Source organism: Arachis duranensis, chromosome 9 (assembly GCF_000817695.3).
Source record: "Arachis duranensis cultivar V14167 chromosome 9, aradu.V14167.gnm2.J7QH, whole genome shotgun sequence".
NCBI classification, from domain to species: Eukaryota; Viridiplantae; Streptophyta; class Magnoliopsida; order Fabales; family Fabaceae; genus Arachis; species Arachis duranensis.
In genome coordinates this window covers 805,232-827,553 of record NC_029780.3, presented here as the reverse complement: position 1 = coordinate 827,553, position 22,322 = coordinate 805,232, and the positions used below count along the sequence as shown (strand labels likewise).

At 29.5% G+C, this 22,322-nt stretch overlaps 3 protein-coding genes across 5 annotated transcripts; all 3 read right to left on the bottom strand.

Moving 5' to 3' along the window:
• Window positions 1–1,047: 1,047 nt before the first annotated feature.
• LOC107463726 (plasma membrane ATPase-like) lies at window positions 1,048–8,148 on the bottom strand. 3 transcript variants are annotated; one of them, XM_052253937.1, is made up of 15 exons: window positions 8,089–8,148; window positions 6,000–6,119; window positions 5,777–5,875; window positions 5,535–5,672; window positions 4,655–4,969; window positions 4,076–4,402; window positions 3,875–3,994; window positions 3,419–3,541; window positions 3,225–3,329; window positions 2,831–3,140; window positions 2,178–2,692; window positions 1,905–2,078; window positions 1,630–1,812; window positions 1,354–1,535; window positions 1,048–1,150 (listed from the first exon to the last, which is right to left on the bottom strand). In XM_052253937.1, exons 1-15 carry the CDS (start codon window positions 8,128–8,130, stop codon window positions 1,054–1,056), a joined length of 2,850 nt encoding a protein of 949 aa, XP_052109897.1. In that variant the 5' UTR covers window positions 8,131–8,148; the 3' UTR covers window positions 1,048–1,053. The 3 variants fall into 3 exon arrangements, with proteins under 3 accessions (XP_052109897.1, XP_015938066.1, XP_052109896.1); XM_016082580.3 differs by lacking the exon at window positions 8,089–8,148 and adding an exon at window positions 6,454–6,498; XM_052253936.1 differs by lacking the exon at window positions 8,089–8,148 and adding an exon at window positions 6,454–6,495 and having other exon boundaries at window positions 2,831–3,136; window positions 3,221–3,329.
• Window positions 8,149–10,094: 1,946 nt separating this feature from the next.
• On the bottom strand, window positions 10,095–10,699 carry LOC107463818 (60S ribosomal protein L27). Its single transcript, XM_016082699.3, has one exon. It carries the CDS (start codon window positions 10,636–10,638, stop codon window positions 10,231–10,233), a length of 408 nt encoding a protein of 135 aa, XP_015938185.1. The 5' UTR covers window positions 10,639–10,699; the 3' UTR covers window positions 10,095–10,230.
• A 7,988-nt stretch (window positions 10,700–18,687) lies between these two features.
• Window positions 18,688–20,067, bottom strand: LOC107463739 (ethylene-responsive transcription factor ERF003-like). Its single transcript, XM_016082596.3, has 2 exons — window positions 19,827–20,067; window positions 18,688–19,424 (listed from the first exon to the last, which is right to left on the bottom strand). The coding sequence occupies exons 1-2, from the start codon at window positions 19,907–19,909 to the stop codon at window positions 18,857–18,859; spliced, it is 651 nt and encodes a 216-aa protein (XP_015938082.1). The 5' UTR covers window positions 19,910–20,067; the 3' UTR covers window positions 18,688–18,856.
• Window positions 20,068–22,322: the final 2,255 nt, after the last annotated feature.

Sequence of the window (22,322 nt, the reverse complement as noted above, 5' to 3'; positions counted from 1 at the left end):
ACAAAATAGATTAACCATATATATAACTATAACAAAGTAGTAAAATCAAAATAATTGTCATGTAATAAAGCCTAAATGGTAACTATAATTTTTTATGATAATATTTTGGTTTTTTAACATATATAAGGCGAGAGCTTACTATTCGACTAATTAAAATTTTTTTTTTAGTTATTTATGGTATTCCAATTTAACAAATCAAAAACTAATTCGTTGTGAATTTGAGTTTTATTTAAAGATTTGTAACTGACCAATAAGTTGCTACATACACAAAGCATGATTCGAATCGCGACATTTGTCTAAGCGAGTGAGTTTTTATCCAAGTTTTTTATTTAAATCTAATGTTTTAGGACTTGAGTTTTTTTTCATTTTGGACTTGGATTCATTTAAGATTTTTTGGTCCAAGAGTAGGCCCATTTATAGAAAAGCCCAAGAGAGAGAAAAAAAAAGGGGAGAGGGGGTGGGGAGGAGGTTAATTCTTCTGAGTTGAGGAATTTGCATGTGGAGCATGTTTTCCTTTCCAGATTTTTTAGCTTTCAATGACCAATAATCAAATAAGATTTTAAATGTATATTTTCTCCATGTATATGTGCCATTGTGCCCTGTAAATAAAAATGTAGATTATCTTTGCTTTTTTTTTCTTAATTTGGTCTCATTTTAAAATTTTAACAAAGTTGAATTTCTAGATAATAAATATACTTTGCATTTGAGGAAGAACAGATCCATCTTTAAAATCCAGTATTTCACTACCACTTAGGACAATGCAGACCCAAAATAAGAAACTAAAAATAAAAGCAAAATCAATATGGTGTCCAAAAACATTTAATGCATATATAATAAAAAAAAAACATATTAAATTCATTAGGTAGCTGCACCCAACATTGGATTGTGTTGCACAATCTCAAAACTGTTGGATTATTTCAAAGCCCCTCCAAAAAAATGAGGACTAGTTAACATAGTAAAGGAAAAAGGACAACAAAGATGAACACTACCAATCTTTTCCTAAGATTCTACTAATGACTAATAATATTTCCTAGTAGAAATTGCCATATTTACTCAAACAGTGTAATTTTGATTCATTGTCTCAATGTCAAGTCCCTTGAGCCTTACAACAGACTCAACATGCCCCTTCAATGTGTGAAGCTCCCTTAATCTACAAAACAATAACATGGTTCAGCTTTAAACAAGACTTGTAACAAAAGCAAGCATTTCATAATACAAAAATGTTATTCATACCAAATTTTGTATATTTAGACCTTTAAAAAAGTATAAATAACATTATCTAGATAAGAAAAAAGACAGTCGAGTGCACAAGCATCCGAATCCAGAAAAAGGACACCCAAAAAATGTTTATACCTTGCAATTTCGGCACGTTTTTTAGCTTGTTCTGCGATTTCAGTCAATTCCCTATAATCATTTCCTGTGTTCAATATATCTGCAGCTTCAGGTGGATTTAGGTTATGTCTGGTGCGTTCTTCACGAGCCCATTGCGCTTCGCGCTCTTCCTTTCCATAACCTTTCTTTGATGAGAAAGCAACCTACACCATACACCAACAAAAAAAAAAAAAAGGTTAGCATGTATAAAATTAGATATATGCAAATTCAGAATTCATATAACACTTCAAATGTTACCCTATTTTCAGTAATATTGTTCCATGCCTTGCCACTTAAGGAATAACGGATGATGAATTTAAGAATATCCAATGGGATATAAATAATGAGACTGTAGAGCCAAATGACACCAGCCCAGCCCCATCCAATTCCTTTGATTTTTGCAAAGCCAAGGTTTGCATACACAGCCAACAATGTTGCAACCTAACATGAAAAAATATGATTAATTTGAAACTCCTTTGAAGGAGAAAATATTAGCAAAACAAAATAGGCTTTTTTTTGTTGTTACAACTTACCAATTGTGCTATGATAAATGCTGTGAGAAGCAACAAGCCAGGCCTTTCAACATAAGACCAGTTCCTTGATCTGGTAACAAAGATGAGAGCCTGACTTATAATACTCACTTGAAGATAAACAGCTGATGTGAGCTCTGTTTCGCTACCTCGGATCGATTTTACGCCGAAATGGTTCTGGAGATGTTGCTTTTTCAATCAGTTTCTTGTGTTGCAAGTAAACTAAAAAAAAATTATCAGTCACCTAACATTTCTCTTAAATAATTCTTTTCTTACCGAGACGAAATCGGTTGCATAGATAGCCCAAAAGAAGAAGACTGTGGTGACGGCGAGGTAGGTTCCAAGAACAATGCCGGTTGTGAAAATCTCATTTAGCTTCCATGAATCTGGAGTAGGAGATGGTTTCACCCTATCCTTGGAAATGGTCATGATAGTTCCATCATTGAGTATGGCAATGACCAAAACCATGAAGGGTGAGAAATCAAACTTCCAAATAAGAGCAAGAAGCATGAATCCCAAGACAATCCGAATTGTTATGGAAACAGCATAAATTGTGTAGTTCTTCATCCTCTGGAAAATAGACCGGCTTGTCAAGACTGCGCTTACAATCACGCTTAAACCAGGCTCTGTCAAGACTATGTCCGACGCGCTTTGCGCCGCGTCGGTGGCATCCGCCACTGCAATTCCGATGTCTGCCTTCTTAAGTGCCGGTGCATCGTTGACACCGTCTCCGGTCATTCCACATATGTGCTTCCTTTCTTGAAGTCTCCTTACAATTTCATATTTATGCTCTACAACCAACATTAGTAATTAACTCAAGATTTCAAAAATAAATTGAATCTTGAAATTCTTTTTTTCCTTTTAATGATATTTAACTAAACTGTTTAACATAATACGTATTAACATCTTAGCTGTCACCGTCATCTTACCTGGGAAGACACCGGCAAAGCCGTCAGCTTGCTCGATAAGATCATCAACCGGAATTCCACCAAAGGTACCATCCTGGTCATTGCCAAGGAGGGAGGAAGAAGGGTACATATTACTTCCCATGCCGAGGCGGCGAGCCGTCTCCTTGCCAATAGCTAGCTGATCACCTGTGATCATCTTGACATTGACTCCGAGTTGAAGAGCCGTGTGGATGGTATCCGCACTGTCGTGCCTAGGCGGATCAAAGAGAGGCAGGAGGCCTACGAATTGCCATGGGCCTCCTGCACTCTCTTTGGTCTTCTCTGGCACTTCCTGAGAAAAGATAACCATTTAGAAAAACTAACTAATCTTTTTTTTTTAATTTTGAATAAAAAAAGTGTAAATTTCAGAACTTACTTGTCTAGCAATAGCAAGTGAACGGAGGCCTCTGTCAGCAAAACCATCAATGATGGAATGAGCTTTGTTCTTCACATCTCCCCTTAGATTACAAAGAGATATAATCTGAAACCAAAATGCAATGTCAGCTATACAGTATAAATTATAATTATACATTATTGAAACTAATAATATAAATAAAAATTTAAAATTACCTGCTCCGGCGCACCTTTGCTTACTCGGTGCCAGTTACCGTCGGCATCGATGTATGTTATGGCCGTGCGCTTGTCCACTGGATTGAAGGGCAAGAAATGAACCTCTGTAATGCCATCTCTTGCCTATAAGGAGCAACAGAAAGTTGCGAACATAGTTGTAAGCTTGGAATGTTTGTGTATAAAGTTTCATATATGGTTATAGACAATAAACATAGATGTTGAGACGATAGTTGAGAACAGTTCGATGAAAATTTAGTCAAAGCAGTCAAACCATCTAACGGCTCTCAGCTATCAACTTCATGTGAGGTTGACTGCATCTGAGTTTCTATCATTTTTAATTTAGAAAGAAATATTTTGGTATATCAAGACTTAATTACAAAATTTAGAATATTATAAATTTAGTAAAACTATAGAGACTACCAAAAGAACTTAATAGAAGGAAGCTATGTAACGAACCTCTTTTGGATCACCTAACATTCCAACAATGCAAGCATCGATAGCATCTTGGTTCTCTACCCTTGATGCTCTAGCTCCAAGCAAAAGTACAGTGTCTTTGTCCACATCTTTTGCAAAAGTCTGTAATACAAAGAAGATGAATGATATGTCGATACAGAATACGAGTGAGTACGAAGAAGATTATAATGAAATAAGACGAACCTCGATCAAATTTTTGTCGACAGTGAGCTTGTTGAGTGTTAAGGTGCCAGTCTTGTCACTGCATAGAACATCCATTCCAGCCATTTCTTCAATGGCTGTCATCCTCTTAGTGATGGCACCTTGTTCAGACAACCTATGGGAACCAATAGCCATTGTAACTGACAAGACTGTTGGCATGGCAATGGGAATGCCACCAATGAGAAGCACCAAGAGATTGTCAATTCCACTCCTGTAAGGTCTATGTTGAATTGGATACATAACAATAATCTCTACTAGCATTCCCAATGCAATTGAACAAATGCAGAAGTTTCCAATTGCTGTCAACACCTAAACAAGTCATGTCAAATATCTTTAGCAAAGACAAAAAAAAACGTCGAGCGCAATAAGATTGATCTTTAGAGGCGCGTATGGCGCAATAAAAAAAGAGGACGCATGGAGTGCAATAAGAATGCAGATGGAACTGCTGAAATAGAATGCAGACGAAACTCCCGAAAGAAGGTGCAAGAATAAATGAGATTGTAAAAAAACCAAGTGAAGATTAATGTTCAAAATTGAGATAAGATTTTGATAGAATAGTACCTTTTGGAAGTGGCCAACTTGGTTAGTGCTGTCTACCAAATGAGCAGCCTTACCAAAGAAGGTATGGACTCCAGTGGCAATGACAATGGCTTCAATCTCTCCCTGTTTTACTGTGGACCCGGAGTAGACTTCAGCACCTGGATTCTTTGTTACAGGCAATGATTCACCAGTCAGTGCTGATTGATCAATCTTCAATGGGTCCCCTTCTAAGAGACGAGCATCTGCTGGAATTATGTCTCCTAATTTTATGCTTATGATGTCTCCAGGGACTAATATAGCTGCTTCCTCCTCATTCCATTTTCCATCTCTTAAAACCTTACAATCAAATACACACCATCTCAAAACTGTTAGAATAAAAAATAATAACTATATGTCTGGTATTAGAATAATGTTATTAGAAGCACCTTAGAGGGTCAGCAGAATTTATTGTTTTTAGCCATTCATTAGCCGTGAGTTAAAAATAATAAATTCTACTAGTCATCTAACGTTCTCGTGTTATTATAGACATATAAAATGCTAAATCGTACTTTATTGTGAATGTAACATAAATATGAATTTTTACTTTTAGGTAGCGATTAGTAGAGAGACAGAGACTGAAAATCTTTAGTGTAAAGTAGAAGACAGAAATTGAAACAAGAATGAAGATCTAATATATTTTGTACAAATGGTAAAATTGGAATTAATTAATTAAAATGAAGATATTTTAAGTATAAAATGTTATTAAAGTTTCAGTCTCCGTCTCTAAAAATCTCAGTTCCAGTTTCTGAACTAACAAACAGTCTCTCGATCTCTGTCTCGGTATCTCAAAACAAACGCTACCTTATATTCATGCATAATAACAAGAACAAGATATTGGATTTTGTAGAAGTTTACATTATACCTTGGCTTTTGGAGCAAGACCTGCCATTAGTGCTGCAGCAGCATTACCTGCATTATTTTCTTCTATGAAGCTAATGGTGGAGTTGATAAGAAGCAGAACTATTATTCCAACAAAATCTGGCCAATCTGGTGGTTTCCCCTGTTAAGGAATGATTTAAAAAATAATAATTAATTAGTAAAAAAGAACAAAAGTTAAGTAACTAGTGAAATATTAGGTATTTTAAGGGGCTATATTGTAATTACCCCTCCATTGGCCACTGCAATTGCCATTACTGCAGCAGCTTCCATAACCCATGACAAAGGATTCCACATAAACCCCAAGAATTTCAGCAATTTGCTTTCCTATATTTGAAATTTTGATCAATGTAAGATAATATCTAATTCATTAAGATTAAATTTTATAAAACATTGTTATGTAGTAAACCAAATATGAACAGACTAAGATTTAAGATTTTAATTTCTTTGCCTTCTTTTCTTCCAACTTGTTGGGACCGAAAAGTTCCAATCGATTCTTGGCATCATCACTTGTCAATCCTTCCTTTGTGCATTTCAATTTTTCAAACACTTCTTCCAATGGTAGTTGTGCCTAGAACACAAGCAAGTAGATATTATCACAATTAAATTGGCAAAAGTTTCATACTTAAAATATAAAAATCTAAAGCTTTATAACATAGTTGAGATGTGAATGTTTTTAGCAACTATACATAATAAAAAAAATGCCAAAAATTTCATATTGATTTAATGACATAGAATGTTAACATATATAAAAAAATAAATAAATCCAATGATTTAAAGCATTATACATAAGGATTAACGAGGAATCATAATTTTTCACCAAACAAGAACATAATTCATAGGCAGAAATAAATACATTGAAACAAAAAAAAAAAAAAGAGAAATAAGATATAATGAATACTAACAAGATCTACGTTCTCCGATTTGATTTCTTCAAGACTTTCCATGGCTAAAATCCTCCAATTGCACCTTCAGTGATGATCCTGTATTGTGTTGTTATAGCATCAATGTATAGCCAAGAATTAAAAGAGAAAATAAATCACAAAGTGCATTCATTATTTTACCTCACAAAGTGTGATTTTGATTCACACAGTGTTTGTAGTACACTGAAGTAACTTAAGACTTTGCAACTTAACACTTTATTTTGTAACAGAAAACGCAGATTTTGTAGGGGGATGGATTATTATTCCAAGTTTAATTTTTCCTTCTAATTGAAATATTGGACCTGGTCCTTTGCCAAGCCTATAAAGGTTTATTCAATTTTTTTCAATTTGATATTTATAAAATAAATTTTTAATTTAATTTTTGTGTATGTGTAACCAAAATTTTGGCGTCATTTTAAGTATGTTAATTTCTTTTGGTAATGTATTTTGAAAAGTTCATTCTTTAAATAAGTGAGAAATTATGACGCTAAATACAATTAATTAATTACCATTATTATAATTATAATTATATAGTTTGTGCTTTTTATAGATAAATTTTATATATGTATGTATTTATAGATAGTTAAATAATAAATAACTATAATAGGTTTTTGGGTCCAAATAAACATGATTGATTTACTTTATTTTTATAATTTTACATAGTTTCATTGTCACTCTTTTTTCTACTAATTTTTCATACAATTATACAATACAATGTTGAATGGTATTATCAAATAAAAAATGGAAATATTAGTAATTAAACTCTTTAATTTGTAACAGATCTATAGGAGGTTAGTTCCTATAAGAGAGGATCAAGTCAATATTCGATTGCAATCTGAAGCTACAGTTTTCAAGTGTCTCCTTAATTAATATTTGATTGAGAATTTTTAAATTTATCCAATTAGAATAAAAAAACTATATAAGCATATTATCTTTTATCTTTATAAAATTAGAAGATACCCTTTTTGAATCTTTTCTCTTTGTACCTATTATCTTTTATTTCTTCTATAGTTATGAATGTTAGTTAAACCTTTCAAGTTGATTTAAATATAAACAGTTAAATAATAAACTATTTTATAAATGGCTTGATTTTTTTGTTATATGAATGAACATAAATAACAAGTTTGAGTGCGAATATAAGGTGGTATTTCAATCCAATTCAACTTCAATTTTGTTATTGAAAAATTACATTTTATGTTTTCAAAAATAAAAAATATATAAAAACCATTAAAAGAATAATCATTACTCTTAATTCTAGTATTCATAAAATTTAATTTTCATAAAATAATTCTATTTTTTTAATTTAACTACCAAATCGATCATTGTATATTTGTGATACATACTTTTAATTTTAATGTTTATTTTTAATTTCAACCTATATCTGAATAACTGATTTAATGATTTTTTATTTCAAATATATTCGAATAACTAATTTATTGATTAATTTTCTGTGACATTTGAAGAGGTAACAAAGCGTGAACCATCTTTTAGGTCTCCACAGTTTACACCCAATTTTCATTCTTTTATCTTCACAATCTATTTAACTTTTCTATCTATATCCAAATAGATGCCAATTAATTAGACTTTAAACATTTATGAGATATAACATAAGCTAACAAGATCTACGTTTTCGGATTTGATTTGTTCAATACTTTCCATGGCTAAAATCTTCCAACCTCCAATACCATCAATGTACAGCCAAAATTAAGAGAGAAAATAAAGGATAGAAGAGGAGCAAGTCAAATTCATTTAAGTTGATAATAGGATAAGATAAGATAATAAAAACAATACATAAATGATAGTAGAGATATAAAATTTAGTGTTTTTGTATCCTGTTTAAAAATAAAGTAGAATAAATTATAATTTTTTAATTTAAAAAATTTGAAAAATGTTCAAATGAATACAAAATATAATATTTCAGTATCATTAGACAATATTTCTGTTCATTTTCCTATCTCAATCAGCAAAGCAGCCTTATTGACTCAACACTAGAGATATATCTCAAAATCACAATTTGATTCGACTAAATTTATCGAATTCAATTTAATATCTATATTTTTTATTCTCAGATATATCGCAAAATATAAAATATAATAAATATATTTATTTTTAAAATATTATTAAACCAACCTTTGTTAAATAACAAAAATAAAATAATACAACTGTTTCATTTGATTTTTGCAACTTTTTAAATTGAAATTTCTTAATTCTGTCGGACTTTTCCTTTTTATTTTCTCTTTTTTCTCAGATTCTTGTTTTCCAAAGTGGACAACACTTCAGGTCCTTGTTTTTAAGTTGGTCTGCAAATCTTCACGTTTTGTTTAGTGCTCCAGATAAAGCCATATGCCATTTATAAAATTTCGACATACATATTATTTATTTATTATTTGGTATAAATATGTGCATTCGAACAATATTTGACTCCAATCTATAGCGGTAGGTTTTAAGCAGAAACTCTTGTAAGTCATTAAATTTTATTATTTTTGTCTATCATTTGACCCATATAAATATTAAATCATCTTTAACAAATAAATTTTAATTTATATACAAATTCTAGTAAATATAGGTGTAAACTATATTTTTTTTGTATGCAAAATCTTATAAATATGGGTGTGAATTATTGTTAGCCAAAAATAATAATATTTATTCCAAGTGTTGTATTAATTAACATTTGATTGGGAAATTTTAGATTTAACATAAAAACACTATATTATAGCCTCTTTTTGTCTTTATAAAATTACAAGATATCCATCTTTGAATCTTTTCTATTTGTACCTATTATCTTGTCTTTCTTCAATAATAAACTCTCTTATAAATGGCTTGACTTTTTGTTATGTGAATATAAAGTGATATTTCGATCCAATACAACTTCAATTCTAGTGATAAAATTTTTCAAATATTGAAAAATTACATTTTATATTTTCAAAAGTATAAAAAAGAATATTTGAATTTTAGTTATTTAAATTTAAAAAACAATTTTTAGTCTATTATGCCTAGAATGCTCGTTGGCATTCAACCTTGTATTATTATCATATTAGAATTTATTCATTTTTATGAATCTCATTGAAAAATTGTGTAATGTTAGTGTCATAACATAACCATATATTTATTTCAGCCCACACCAAACAACATTTGGAGCTTGATTGCCAAATCTCTACCTCAGCAGTTTGCATTCAAAGTATATGCTAAACTAGAGTCACCCATCAAATACTCTAAGGATGCCACTGCCATAAGATTTAGTGATTAATTTTCGGGACATTTTTAGAGGAAACGAAGCATGAAACACATTTAGGTCTCCACTAAGTCTACAACCAATTTTCATTCTTTTCTCTTCACAATCTATTTATCTTTCTATCTGTATCCAAATAGGTTCAAATACACGCTGATTAGACTCTAAAAATTTTCGTGATTTTGCAGCTATTAACTATAAAATTTATCTTTATAAAAAAAACCTACAAATTTTATCATCCTCATGACCTCATTATCATAACAAATCCAATGCCATATCAAACCAAAACCTAAACCCCTAGAATTCAAAATTAATATAAACAAAATTTTCAGTAAATTAAATACCTCCAGCTAATTAGATTCAACAACCACGGCTATCTAATAGAATCTAGAACTTGATAAAACGCAGTGTTTAATTAACATAATCTCGAAATGAACCTTTAGAAATCCAAACAGATCCGGATATAAAAAAGCATCAAAATTAAAACTTCAAAAAAGAAAAGATAAAACGACACCGTTTCAGCGAATCCCTCAGAACCTAAGCTTGGTGAAGAACCAACGGTTTTTACCGGTTTTGAACCTCTCCTCGAGCCTCTTCTTGGTTTCTTTAAGCGCCGCAACCTTCTTGTCCTTCGACTGAAGCGACTCGGCAGTAACGGCGTCCTTCAAATCCACGTCGAGAGTGTAGCGCGTGGGCATCACGTGCTGGTAGTTAACCATCTTAACGAACGCCTTCACGCGCGACTTCTTTGCCGTCTTCTTGGCGGAGTCTCTCTTCACAACCTTCGAAGGATACTTCTTGATCCCGGCGACAAGGCAGTGGCCGTAGGGACGGTCGCGCGTGCCGTCGTCGAAGGCGCGTATGATGACGGCTTTCCGACCGGCGTAACGGCCTTGCAAAACAATAACCGCTTTGTTGGGTTTCAAGAACTTCACCATCTTCTCCTTCTTCCTCCTCCTCCGCTAGATTTGTTTCTAGGGTTTGTGGTTATGGAGCAAGTAATGAATATATATACATTAGGAATTAAAACCCTAGATGAAGGTATTTGTAGAGGAATTGGGCCTTTGAGGAATGACTAGGCCCAATTTGATGCTTTCGGCCTATTCTGAAAAAAAATTATGGGCTTCTGTTTTGTTGCAACGATTTAGTAGCCCAGTAGTGGACCAAAAACAAATGTGGCCTAGCATTAAAAAACTAAAAAAGAAATTAAAATAGGAAGGTTTGGACTAAGCACTACGATAAAATAAAGAAGTGAAAACTCAGGTGCAGTCGACTTCACGTGAAGTTGATAGCTGAGACTGCACCTGAGTTTTCACCAAATAAAGATTTAGTTAGTTTGTTTACTATGTAGATAGCATACACGCACATGACTATAATCTGTTCAACCACATTTGCATCTTCAAATTTTGTTTTCTAAAATATTTTTACAAAAAAAAATGATGATTTTATTTGAAAATTATATACAGTGTATTGCGTTCTTTTTTTCACAAATTTAAACACGACTAAACTGTTTCTCCTTTTATTCTTGCTGGTTAAGTCTTTGGATGTTTAGTTTGGATCTCTTAACTTGTTTAAAATAAGTAGAAGAATTTGGTAACTAGGCTAATATGCTTCAAATATTGATCATTCTTCCAAGTGAAATGATATTATTGCTATTTGTATATTTATGTACCATTGATAGCGGATTATCTCATTTGAAAAATTTACATGAACTTTTGATGCGGTTGTTTTTATTAATTTTACCATTGTTAGTGTTTTGAGTAAATACTTGAACTCAAAGTAATATAGTCTAAATATGAGGTATAAACTCCTTTGAACGAAGGTTCTAATTAGTTTACCTAAGAGACAAAGTTGTCTGACGTCTTCAAAAAAATGAGTGGAGATACTTGCAAAAGATTCTAAAATTAAGTTAGCAAGAATTTTAAATAAATATAAGTGAATTGAGATTAAGAAATACTTAAATTCGACAAAATATTTATAAAGGCAAGTGATTACTAATTTATGAGTCTTATCATTTGTAGTAGTCGACAATTACTTCTCAAATATCTAGAGAATTATTCCACTTTATTTAAAATAGTGAATGAACTACGGATCTAACAAGGTCTTTCTTATTGTGCAAGTTGGGTTGGATATGGATCGAATCACCCGTGTCCGAATGAAATGACCCATAAACAGCAGAGACAATTTGTATAAATCTGTTAGACCTTTTTAAATCCCTTATAAAAGAATTGAGTGCTTATTTAGGCCATAACTTTTATTTTTGGGCAACAGTACAGTTAGATATTTTTAGTTGTCTCATGATTAGCTCGATATCTACATCATCAATTATTAAAATGAACATATGCAAGGTAAAATGATGAATTCTAAAACATTTGTGATGAGAGGCAAGGCAATGCTACACACAAGTAATTCAATTTAATAAAAGATTTCGATCAAGACATATGTTCTACTCAGCTACTTTAAGAACTTGAGATACATAGATATCAACATTTGGTCCCGTTTTGATTTATGTGAATTAAAGAGGTTGTGACAGCAACACCCTTGTGATTCAATGTACCTGATATATCAAATGTCAATTTTTCAAAATTCAGCAGATACTTCTCTTGTTCTTTTCAATTTTAGTTGGTTGACCCCCACTAATAATTTATTGCAAGTCCACATCAAAATGAAACAATACACTATGAATATAGTGTGATCAAAGAAGAGGCCAAAATCTGAAACTTAATTAGGTATGCAATAGAATCACCAAAGAGAACTGAAAAGGAAGTATCCATAACATCCCATGTGTGTTATTTATGCATAGAAAACAAAGGTTGCAAATACTTTGAATTTTTGAGGCTGAAAATATAATGTTTTGTCCTCTTTTGATAGATACCTTTGGCTACTTCAAATTTCATTTTAATTCGAATTTGGCCATGATATAATAAATTTAAAACGTTATTATGAGAATTGGGCATGAGGAGTAACATATGATGAGAAGCCAAATAATAATAATATTTCCTATATATTGCAATCAAGTGATAATAGATGAGTTAATATCCAATTTGGTTACTAAAATTTAATGTCGGATTTAAATTGACTCTTAAAATTATAATTGATTTAAATTGAATCCCGAAATTTATAATAGTAACTCACATTAGTCTTTGAGCTGATTTTTATGAACGACGTGTTGATTTGGGACACTAATTTATTGCGATTATTGCATTCTTCGTCCAGATTCCATGTGATCAAGACTATTATTAGAATTCCATAGAAGCTTGATTGTTGCTTCCATAGCCACAAAATTTTTAAAGTGAACTTGTTTTTGACCTTCTCTTGAGAATGTTAGGGAGTCAATCAAACTTCTAAGAAGTCTAGTAAAGAGTCTAAATCTTAATAAGTTAACGTGTAAAATCAATACACTGTTCATAGAAATTAACTCATGAGCTGACATGAGTTATTATTGTAAATTTCGAAGTCCAATTTGAACCAACTGTAATTTTAGAAATCAATTTGAATCTGATTTCAAATTTCAGGAGCCAAGTTGAGTATTGACTTGATAATAGACCCTGAAAGAATGCAATTCATCAATAAACCATGTGATTTTTATAGGAGTACCATATTTGGATAACATGAATTCATGGAATCCCATGTGAAGAAATGGATAGTTAGAAAGAGAAACATGAATACCATATGCATGCCATGTGTTCATTTCTATGCATGTCTCTCTCTCAGTAAGTGCTTGCATGAAATTCAGAGAATTTGATTCAAAATTCAAATCCTGGTCTTAACTGGATCAAGCTCATATGACCCCAAATAAATGAATCTTCTTCAATGTGTTCAACCAACATCAATGTCATTATATTTGTTTGCTTGGAACATTGCAAAAACTGTGTCTCAACAGTTTAATTTGTTCACCTAAAGGTACTGTTAATAGTTAATGTCATTTTTCTCCTTTCAAGAGAAATTTTAAGTGCTAGTAAAACGTTACGGGTAACCAATTTGAGTTGATCGAATGGTCAATTTACTCTGTTCGTTTAAGTAAATATTTGGAGTTTGAAATTCGTCATGTATATGTAGTAATTTATTGGCCAACGACAAACCTTTAAATAGAACTCAGAACCACAACGAATTAATTTTTAACCTGTTGAGTTAGAAAATACCGTAAAAAATGTTATAAGTGTTTTATTTGTAATAACAATTAAAAAATATAATTTAAAATAAGAATTTGAGTTACTAGTAGTCTAGTAGATCATATTTTAAAAAGTTGTCTTCTTTTATTGGTTATGACCATATCCACGTCATACTATAACAAATCAGCACATCATCATTAGCATTCAATTTTGCTTAATTAGGGTATAAATTGTTAAACCCTTCATTAGCATCCAATTTTTTCTTAATTAAGACAGAAATATGACAACCTTTTTGGGCAATTCTTTCTAGAAAATAGAAATACAATTGAAGAATATTCACCTACTATGAGTGTATATGGGTTCTCATTGCCATGTCATTAATTAGGCTTCTCAAATTTGTTATTTTAAATGGTGGTGGGGGACAAAATCAATTACCAAATAGCTAAATAATCATTAAGCATGAGGATACAATAGTGGAATTCATTGTGCACCCTATCTTTTCAATAATTTTCTTTTTTATTTTATTTTATTGTTAAAACTAAGAAAGTTAAACCAACATAGTAATAGAAAACGATGGAGCAGATTTTATGATTATAACAGCAGTTGTTTTCACCCCCTAAACATATATTTCTCATGCAAAAAAAAAAAAAAAGACATTTTAATTTTTGAATATTATTTTGAGATCAAAATCTTGTCATGGTTCTTTAATTTGTTTTAACTAATTTTTAACCTTACAAGCAAAGCAACGTATTTTCTTCCATTATTAGCTAATATTCTTTGGTAGGTGCTTCATTCATATTCACATATAATTGGACAAGATGGGTAAAATAGAATCTTAGTACTTAATAATAGTAAACATTGAAATTTATTTTATGTTATCCTTAATATTATTGTTGTGTAAGCATTTGATTTGAGGAAATCATATAATATGACTGAAGTATGATTGCAATGCTAAAAAAGACATAAGGGTCCCTCAATGTTGGAAACAAACAAGGTGTTGATTGTAGGCATGCAGGACACTCCCCATGCACATAATTAAAGTTGCTAGCTGAACAACAATCACATTTCCAAAGTGAATAGAACGAAGTCACCAATATTTTTTATTATTATTATTATTATTATTATTATTATTATTATTATTATATTTAAAAATTAATTATTCTTACCGATATGTGAATATGTGATTATTTATCTTTGTAAATTTTTTATAAGTACATAAAAAATTATATATATTATTCTTTAATATTTTTTTAGGGTAAATATATTTTTTGTCCATGAAGTTCGGTAAAAATTTTAAAAATAACCCTAAGTTTTATTTTATTTCAATTTTGTCTCAGAAGTTTTTTATTTACATCAAATATACCATCGACTTCTAAATTTTCAAAAAATTTAATACCAATCTAATAATAATGCATAAAAATTATGTTTGATTTGCTTGTGTTAAAGGGTTGTTCTTATGAAATTATTGTTGAATTGGTCTTAAATTTTTTGAAAAATTAGCCGTTAGGAATATATTATTTAATGTAAATCAAAAAATTTTTAGACAAAATTGAAACAAAATAAAATTTAGAAATATTTTTAGAATTTTTGTCAAACTTCAGGAACAAAAAATATACTTTACCTTATTTTTTTTATTAGAATTGTTAGAGACGTCCTTTGTGCTTGTTTGCATCATGAAGATTGCAAGTCTAACCAATTTTGTGACTAATATGACATAATTATATAAATATAAAGTAACAAAAAAAAAAACCGCATGTCTTTTTTATTTTATATCTTAAAATACACTATTTTATACTTATTTCTAAATCTAAACACATTTTATTTTTGTTCTTGTTCTTTTTCTGAAACCTAGACAACCTATGAAATTTAGACTTGGAAATCCAATTTGTGAAGAATAATGGTCTGCAAAAGAGTAAACAGTGTGATGCAATATTCAATCCTTTACTATATATTTTTCTTATATGTTAGAGATTATATATAACATGCTTAGTAGATATTGTAGAAAGATTGGTATCTATCTATCTACTAACTGAATTGATGAGTATCATGCATTATTCCAACTTTGTAAAACAATCAAAAGAATTTAAAAATACAATAATGACTTTCCAAAGATATGGTTCAAGAAAAAGAGATGATTCTCGTTGAATATATGAAGCTCATCACATACACATACACTTGAATATTGATCACGTTGTTACTACAATAATCCCAAGAACAAAGGACATTAAGATGACAAAGAAAATGTGTTCACACACTTTGGTGGTAAAATGTGTATAAAAAATAAGGACAAACTTACATGCCAGCTGCTCTTTTGTCTATCAATAAAGTCTTACAATCACATATATAATTTAAGATAAAATTTATAGGCATCACAACTTATTTGAATAATATATATATAAATAAATGTACAAATAAAGAGAGAGTCTGATTTTGATAGACTGATAGTGTAAAATATTTTACATAATCGTATAATGATACTAATTTTTTGAATAACTATTCATGTGGTTAATAAAAAATAATTATTATTACTGACAAAATTAAGAATTATATGATTAGATATATGTGTAAAATCACTTTATACTAACAAAATATTAAAATTAAATTTACATATATATTCCTGACAATTGCTTTCAATTTTAAGATTGAATTCTAAATTCTTAATTAAAATAAAAATATCATTTATTTTGGCTAATTTTATGTAATTTTCAATAAAGAAAAGCATGTGTGAAAAAATTTTTAAAAAAATAAAAGAAAAGAAAAGAAAAAGGGAGTGGCTACGTGGATTATGAATGGATATATGTCTTGTAGTTAGTGAGCAAAAATGAGAATGTGGGTCAAAAAAGATGTGCTTTTACAGAAAACAAAGGATCAAGGATAGAAGGATACTTCAAAAGAGAATATAGTGTGTGTTACCAACTAAGAAAAAGCAAAAAAAAAAAGCAGTGTTAGAAAACAATGAGAATGAGGGAATGTTTTATATTATATTGTTAAAGAAAGTGTATAATGCTTTCATCAATATCCCTACAAATTAGAAATACATGGTCATAATTGGCAGTATTTGTGTGCACGTTCCTTGGATCTAACACCAAAGGGATTGACTTTTGTTTTCCTCTTATGTTATTTAAACAACTCAAAATTAGAGTTTAATTTTAATACTCATATAATTATTTAATTATTTTTTTAAAAAATAATTATTCATATAATCAATACAAAAATAAGAGTAAAGTATATTTTTTTTCTTAAAATTTGGTAAAAATTAAAAAAATACCCCTAAATTTTATTTTGTTTCAATTTTGTTTCAAAAGTTTTCGATTTGCATCAAATATACTCTCGACGGCTAAATTTTCAAAAAACTTAAAGACGAATCTAACAATAATGTATGAAACTTATGCTTGATTTGCTTGTGTTGAGAGGTTGTTCTTATGGAATTGTTGTTGAATCGGTCTTAAGTTTTTTGAAAAATTTGTTGTCAGAGGGTATATTTGATGCAAATCGAAAATTTTTTGGACAAAGTTAAAACAAGATAAAACTTAAGGATATTTTTAAAATTTTTGTTAAACTTTAGAAACAAAAAATATATTTTACCCAAAAAATAATTATTTTTATTAATATAATGATATATAATTTGATTCACGTATAAAATTATTTTACAAATTTAATTCTTAAAAAAGTATCCATATTAAATTGAGACTAAAATTTGAATAAAAGTAANTTAATTAAATAAAAAATTTTGGATTTTTTTTGAAAAATGTTTGGACTATATATATGTAAAGAAGAGTGTGAACAAAAATTGAAAGTGCTGCTTGATATATTTCAATGTACTCCCTTGTCATCACGCCTGCTACTGCCAAAGTTGGTGGCTTTATGACAACAATGTGCTAAACCATGTGTGAAATTATTTGCCTTTTTACCTTACCAGTGCAATACAATGGTTAAAGTTTCTCATATGAAATATCCACTTTCTATGCTTTTTCTATAATTTTCTTTGTACAAAAATTGTGTGAGATCAGATCAATTTGACTACAAAAAACATCATTAGCCCCATTTTCTTCTTTGTGTTCTTTGTTATTGTCTTTTCTAGATATATAATCCAAAAGTTTGTTTGTACAGTAATGTTAATAAACAAATAAAAGCTGGCTGGTGTGATCATTATATTAACATGTGGGTCCCACAAAATGGAAAAACTTCTTATTAGGATACTCATATATATTCTATTTATATAAGAGTTAGAAATTTAGAATTATAACTTAAATATTATAAATTTAGATTAAAAAAGGACACAAATCTCACAATATATAATAGCTAAACATTATTCGTCAATAAGGTTTTTGTAACCTTGAGTATTGAATTATGATAGGTAGCTGTGTTTATTTTATATGATATATTAATTCATTAATTATCTACTATTTAATAAAATTTATGTTTCATTCAATAATAGTGATAAATTAATTGACTAAGTATTTTAAATCAAATCAACTTAATTGGTCAAGTAATCAGTTCATTCATCTGTTTAAACAAGTGTATAATATTTGAATTTCGTCTTATATATGTAATAATTTTTTTTGCCAACAGTAAACCATTAAATGGAGTTAGATTCGCAATGAATTAGTCTTGGGCCTATCATACTGGAGATATCGTAGACAACCAAAAAAATATTTTTTATCAATAAATAAAAAAAACAGTTTTTTTTTTTATTTTACTTAGATTTTTATTTAAAAAAATTGTAATCTTTTGATAATTAAGTGTACATTAAAGTCCACCATATGCATGATTAGGGTTTTTGGCATGATTGGCTAAATTAGGAGGTTCCACATGGTTGTCCACTAATTGAAGAAGTGATTGAAACTCATGGTGACTCTTCTATGATACTAAACCTTACAATAATAATGTCATTTTTATTACAACATGGGGTGAATTCAATCAATACCACCCTCTTCCAACCCCACAAAAAAAAAGTGGTAATTACTAATTTGCATTGCATTTATATATGCTACATATTATATTGTTCTAGCTAGGTAATTATATAGTAGATCCTCTAATTAATTTAATTTGACCCAATTGAGCAAAGTTCAATTGATCCACAATCAAGCAACTCTTGTATCATTTGCTCAATGTGATCATCTTCAAGAACTGGCTGAAATTGTTGTTGTGCAACCTCAACTTGATGATGTCCTTCAATAATGCCACCCCAATTATTATTATTAATATTATTATTATTATTATTATTCCCTTCTAGCCAGTGTAACTCCTCATATGCAATTGTTCCAGCACCAATTGGGAATTGATTATTGAATAATCTATTATTTGATGATGTTGATGATGATGATGATGGTGGTGGTGGTTGAGGATCTTTGTTGGGTTGTGATGATTTTTGCTTGTTATTGGACATTTGAAGGGCAAGGGAAGCCAAGTGGCATTTATGTAATTTTGCAGTCAAAGTAGGAGATAGTAGCTTAGAAGAAGAAGAAGATGATGATGATGATTGTGACAAATTTGGATTAAATGGGAAATTAGTTCTTGCTTTTGGTCCACACATTAACCTAGCTGCTTCATCATATGCTCTTGCTGCATCCTCAGCTGTTTCAAATGTTCCTAGCCATATTCTTGTCTTCCTAAATTGCCCCCCAAAAAAAATTAGTAAAATGATTAAAATCAAATTAATTTAATTAGTTGCATAATACTATACATGCTTTATCAAAATTTTATTGATTTTCTAATAATGTAGCATTTTATCTAAGTTAACAACTAATTTGAAACAGGGATAGCAATGTAGTAAGTAACACATTCAGGAGTGGAGTTAGATAAAATATTAAAAAAATCAAAAATATTTACACAATAAAATAAGATTAAAATAAAATAAAAAAAAACTAAATTAAAATTATGGAATTATTATCCTTTTTCTACAATGTAGCTCCACCTCTGAACACACTTGAAAGATTAATAACATTTATTAGAAGTACTAATAAAATAATGAATTAATTAATTAAGGGGATGAAGGGTAAAAGTGGAATTACAATAAAGGGTGGCGAATTTCAGAGACCCAAGAACCCCAATGCCTCTGGCGAACACCTCTATAGCGTTGTTGTGGTCTAGCCATGATATGATGATAAAAATAAAATAAAATAGAAAATAAAAAAATTAAAAGAACAAAGAAGTTCAAAAGTTGTGAACTCAAAATTTATATGTGATAGATTGTGAAGTGTGTATTTGAGAATAAGAGAAAGATAGAAAAGAAGAAGAAGAAGAAGATGTTAAGTGAAGTGATGGAGTGAAGAAGCTAAGCTGGCATAAGATTTATTTATATACAAAAGGGTCTTAAATTTAAAATTTTTATTTTTATTATTTGTTTTTTTTTTTCTCTTGCGGCCTTCTTCAATGTCAATTTGTGAATGGACCCACCACAAGAATGTTTCAACTTTCACCCTCCTTTAATTATTTTATGTTGCTTATTACTAATTCTCCCTTTTAGTAGTAATTTACAAATGGGGTAATTTTATAGTTTCATGAAGTGGTGAAAGGTTGTTAATAGGTTAATCCTTTGCTGTCTATGGAATAGTGATTATTACAAATTCATTTAGATTTTCAAAAATATTATATGTATATCAAAATTAATGATCATGATATATTTATGTATAAATATACTTTTTTAATTTATTTTTAATATATATGCTATATTTTAATATATATTTTATATTAGTGATAAATTTTAATTTTGTCATTCATATAAATTATAAAAAATTCAATTAATTTATTTTAAGAATTGGATTTTTTTTAAATAAATCTTTCTCTTTTGGAACTTCATCGATTTATTTTTTTTAAATGAATTTACTTACCATTTTTAGGGGTGGCAAAACGGGTCAAGTTCGTCGGACCGATCCGCAAAACCCGCTAAAAAAGGCGGGTTGGGCTAGGATTTCGAACCTGCCAAATTAAAAAAAACCCGCCAAACCCGCACCGCCAAATTGGCGGGTTTTGGTGGGGCGGGACGGGCCGGTCCGCCGGGCCGAAGCTTTATATTTTTCTTTTTTTTATTAAATAAAATAGTGGTTACTATTATAAAATTGATAATTATAGAATTTTTAAACACTTTTTTTCATTTTTTGTTTTTATTCTTCTTTTAGTTATTAACTTTATTTATTTTATTTTATAATTTCGTATATATACTCAAATTATGTGACTTATTTTTTAAAATAAAGATGATTTTATTGACAAATATTATTTTGAACAATTTTATTGAAGTTAAAAATTAAAAAAAATATAGTGAAAAAATTATATTATAATTTAACTATTTTTTATTTGTATTTAATTTTTTAATTATTATTTTTTAGTTAATTTTAATGAATTTTATTTTTCAAAAAAAAAATAGTCAAGCGGGCTATAAAGTGGCGCGGACTAGTATTTTGAACCCATTTTAGTTGGCGGGGCGGACCGGTCCGCCCCATTTATAGGGTGGGCTTAGGCAGGGCCTAGACGGGACGGGCGGGCCAGCCCGCTTTGCCACCCCTAACCATTTTAACCAATTGAATGAATATTTTACAAAATTATATCGATTATGTTATATGTACACTAAAATCAGCTACCAATATAAGATATATATTAAAAATAAATTAAATAATATATATTTATATATAAATATATTAGTGGCCGATTAAAATTTTGTGAAAATTGGAGGTAGGTAATTAAGTACATATTGCTTGTTGCTTATTAGAGATTTTTTTTAAAAGAAGTTATGAATGAGACTCGAATCTGCGACCTCTAAATAAGTATGAGAAGACTATATTATTTGATTTATAGTTCGTTGAGTTGTTGTTTATTAAAGATTGATTAGTTAATTTATAATTAAATTCATAAAAACAAAGAAAGAAATTTAATTAGTGATTCAAGAGAACGCCAGCTACAATATTACCATCGACTTAATTATTAGAGGAAAAAGTTTGAACAATTGTTGGAACTTCATTATTAGATGTGCCACATAAAGTTAGGACATACCCCATCTAAAGGTGAGGAATGTTAATAGTATGTAGTTATGAGTTTCCATGAATTAATACCCAAAAAAATATTTCACATGAGAGGTTAACACTTAAAAAAGAATTTTATAATACCGTAAACTTTCTTATCATATATAATATAATACTTAATATCTATATACTATTGTATTCTCTCCAAGAAAGTAGAAGGTGGAGAAGAAGAGAAGAAGAAAAAATAATATCCCTATTTTTTGGGATTACTTAATAAAAAAAACTTGGTTAAAAATGATTTATATATCTAACACTACTATTTCAAAAAAAAAAAAACTTATACTTGTTGAAATTTTTGAATTCCTTAATTATAAGATCATTTATGTTAAATCATTAACGAAAATATATAAAAGTGTATTTTATTTATGAGTATGATTGAAAGATGACTTTAATTCTTAATTTATACTCGTTCTTTGATTACTATATATATTAATTTGTTCATAATTTTAATATATATATATATATATATATTTATCTTTTTTAACTAAAATA

Bases quoted from the DNA above. Each gene is read 5' to 3' on its own strand.
- LOC107463726 (XM_052253937.1), bottom strand. From the start codon at position 8,130: ATGGAAAGTATTGAACAAATCAAATCCGAAAACGTAGATCTT. The intron at 4,403-4,654 runs GTACTATTCTAT...TGACTTGTTTAG, and splicing joins AAGTTGGCCACTTCCAAAAG to GTGTTGACAGCAATTGGAAA. The intron at 1,151-1,353 runs GTATAAACATTT...ATTGTTTTGTAG, and splicing joins AAACGTGCCGAAATTGCAAG to ATTAAGGGAGCTTCACACAT.
- LOC107463739 (XM_016082596.3), bottom strand. From the start codon at position 19,909: ATGGCTAGACCACAACAACGCTATAGAGGTGTTCGCCAGAGGCATTGG. The intron at 19,425-19,826 runs GTAATTCCACTT...GGGGCAATTTAG, and splicing joins GAAATTCGCCACCCTTTATT to GAAGACAAGAATATGGCTAG.
- LOC107463818 (XM_016082699.3), bottom strand. From the start codon at position 10,638: ATGGTGAAGTTCTTGAAACCCAACAAAGCGGTTATTGTTTTGCAAGGC.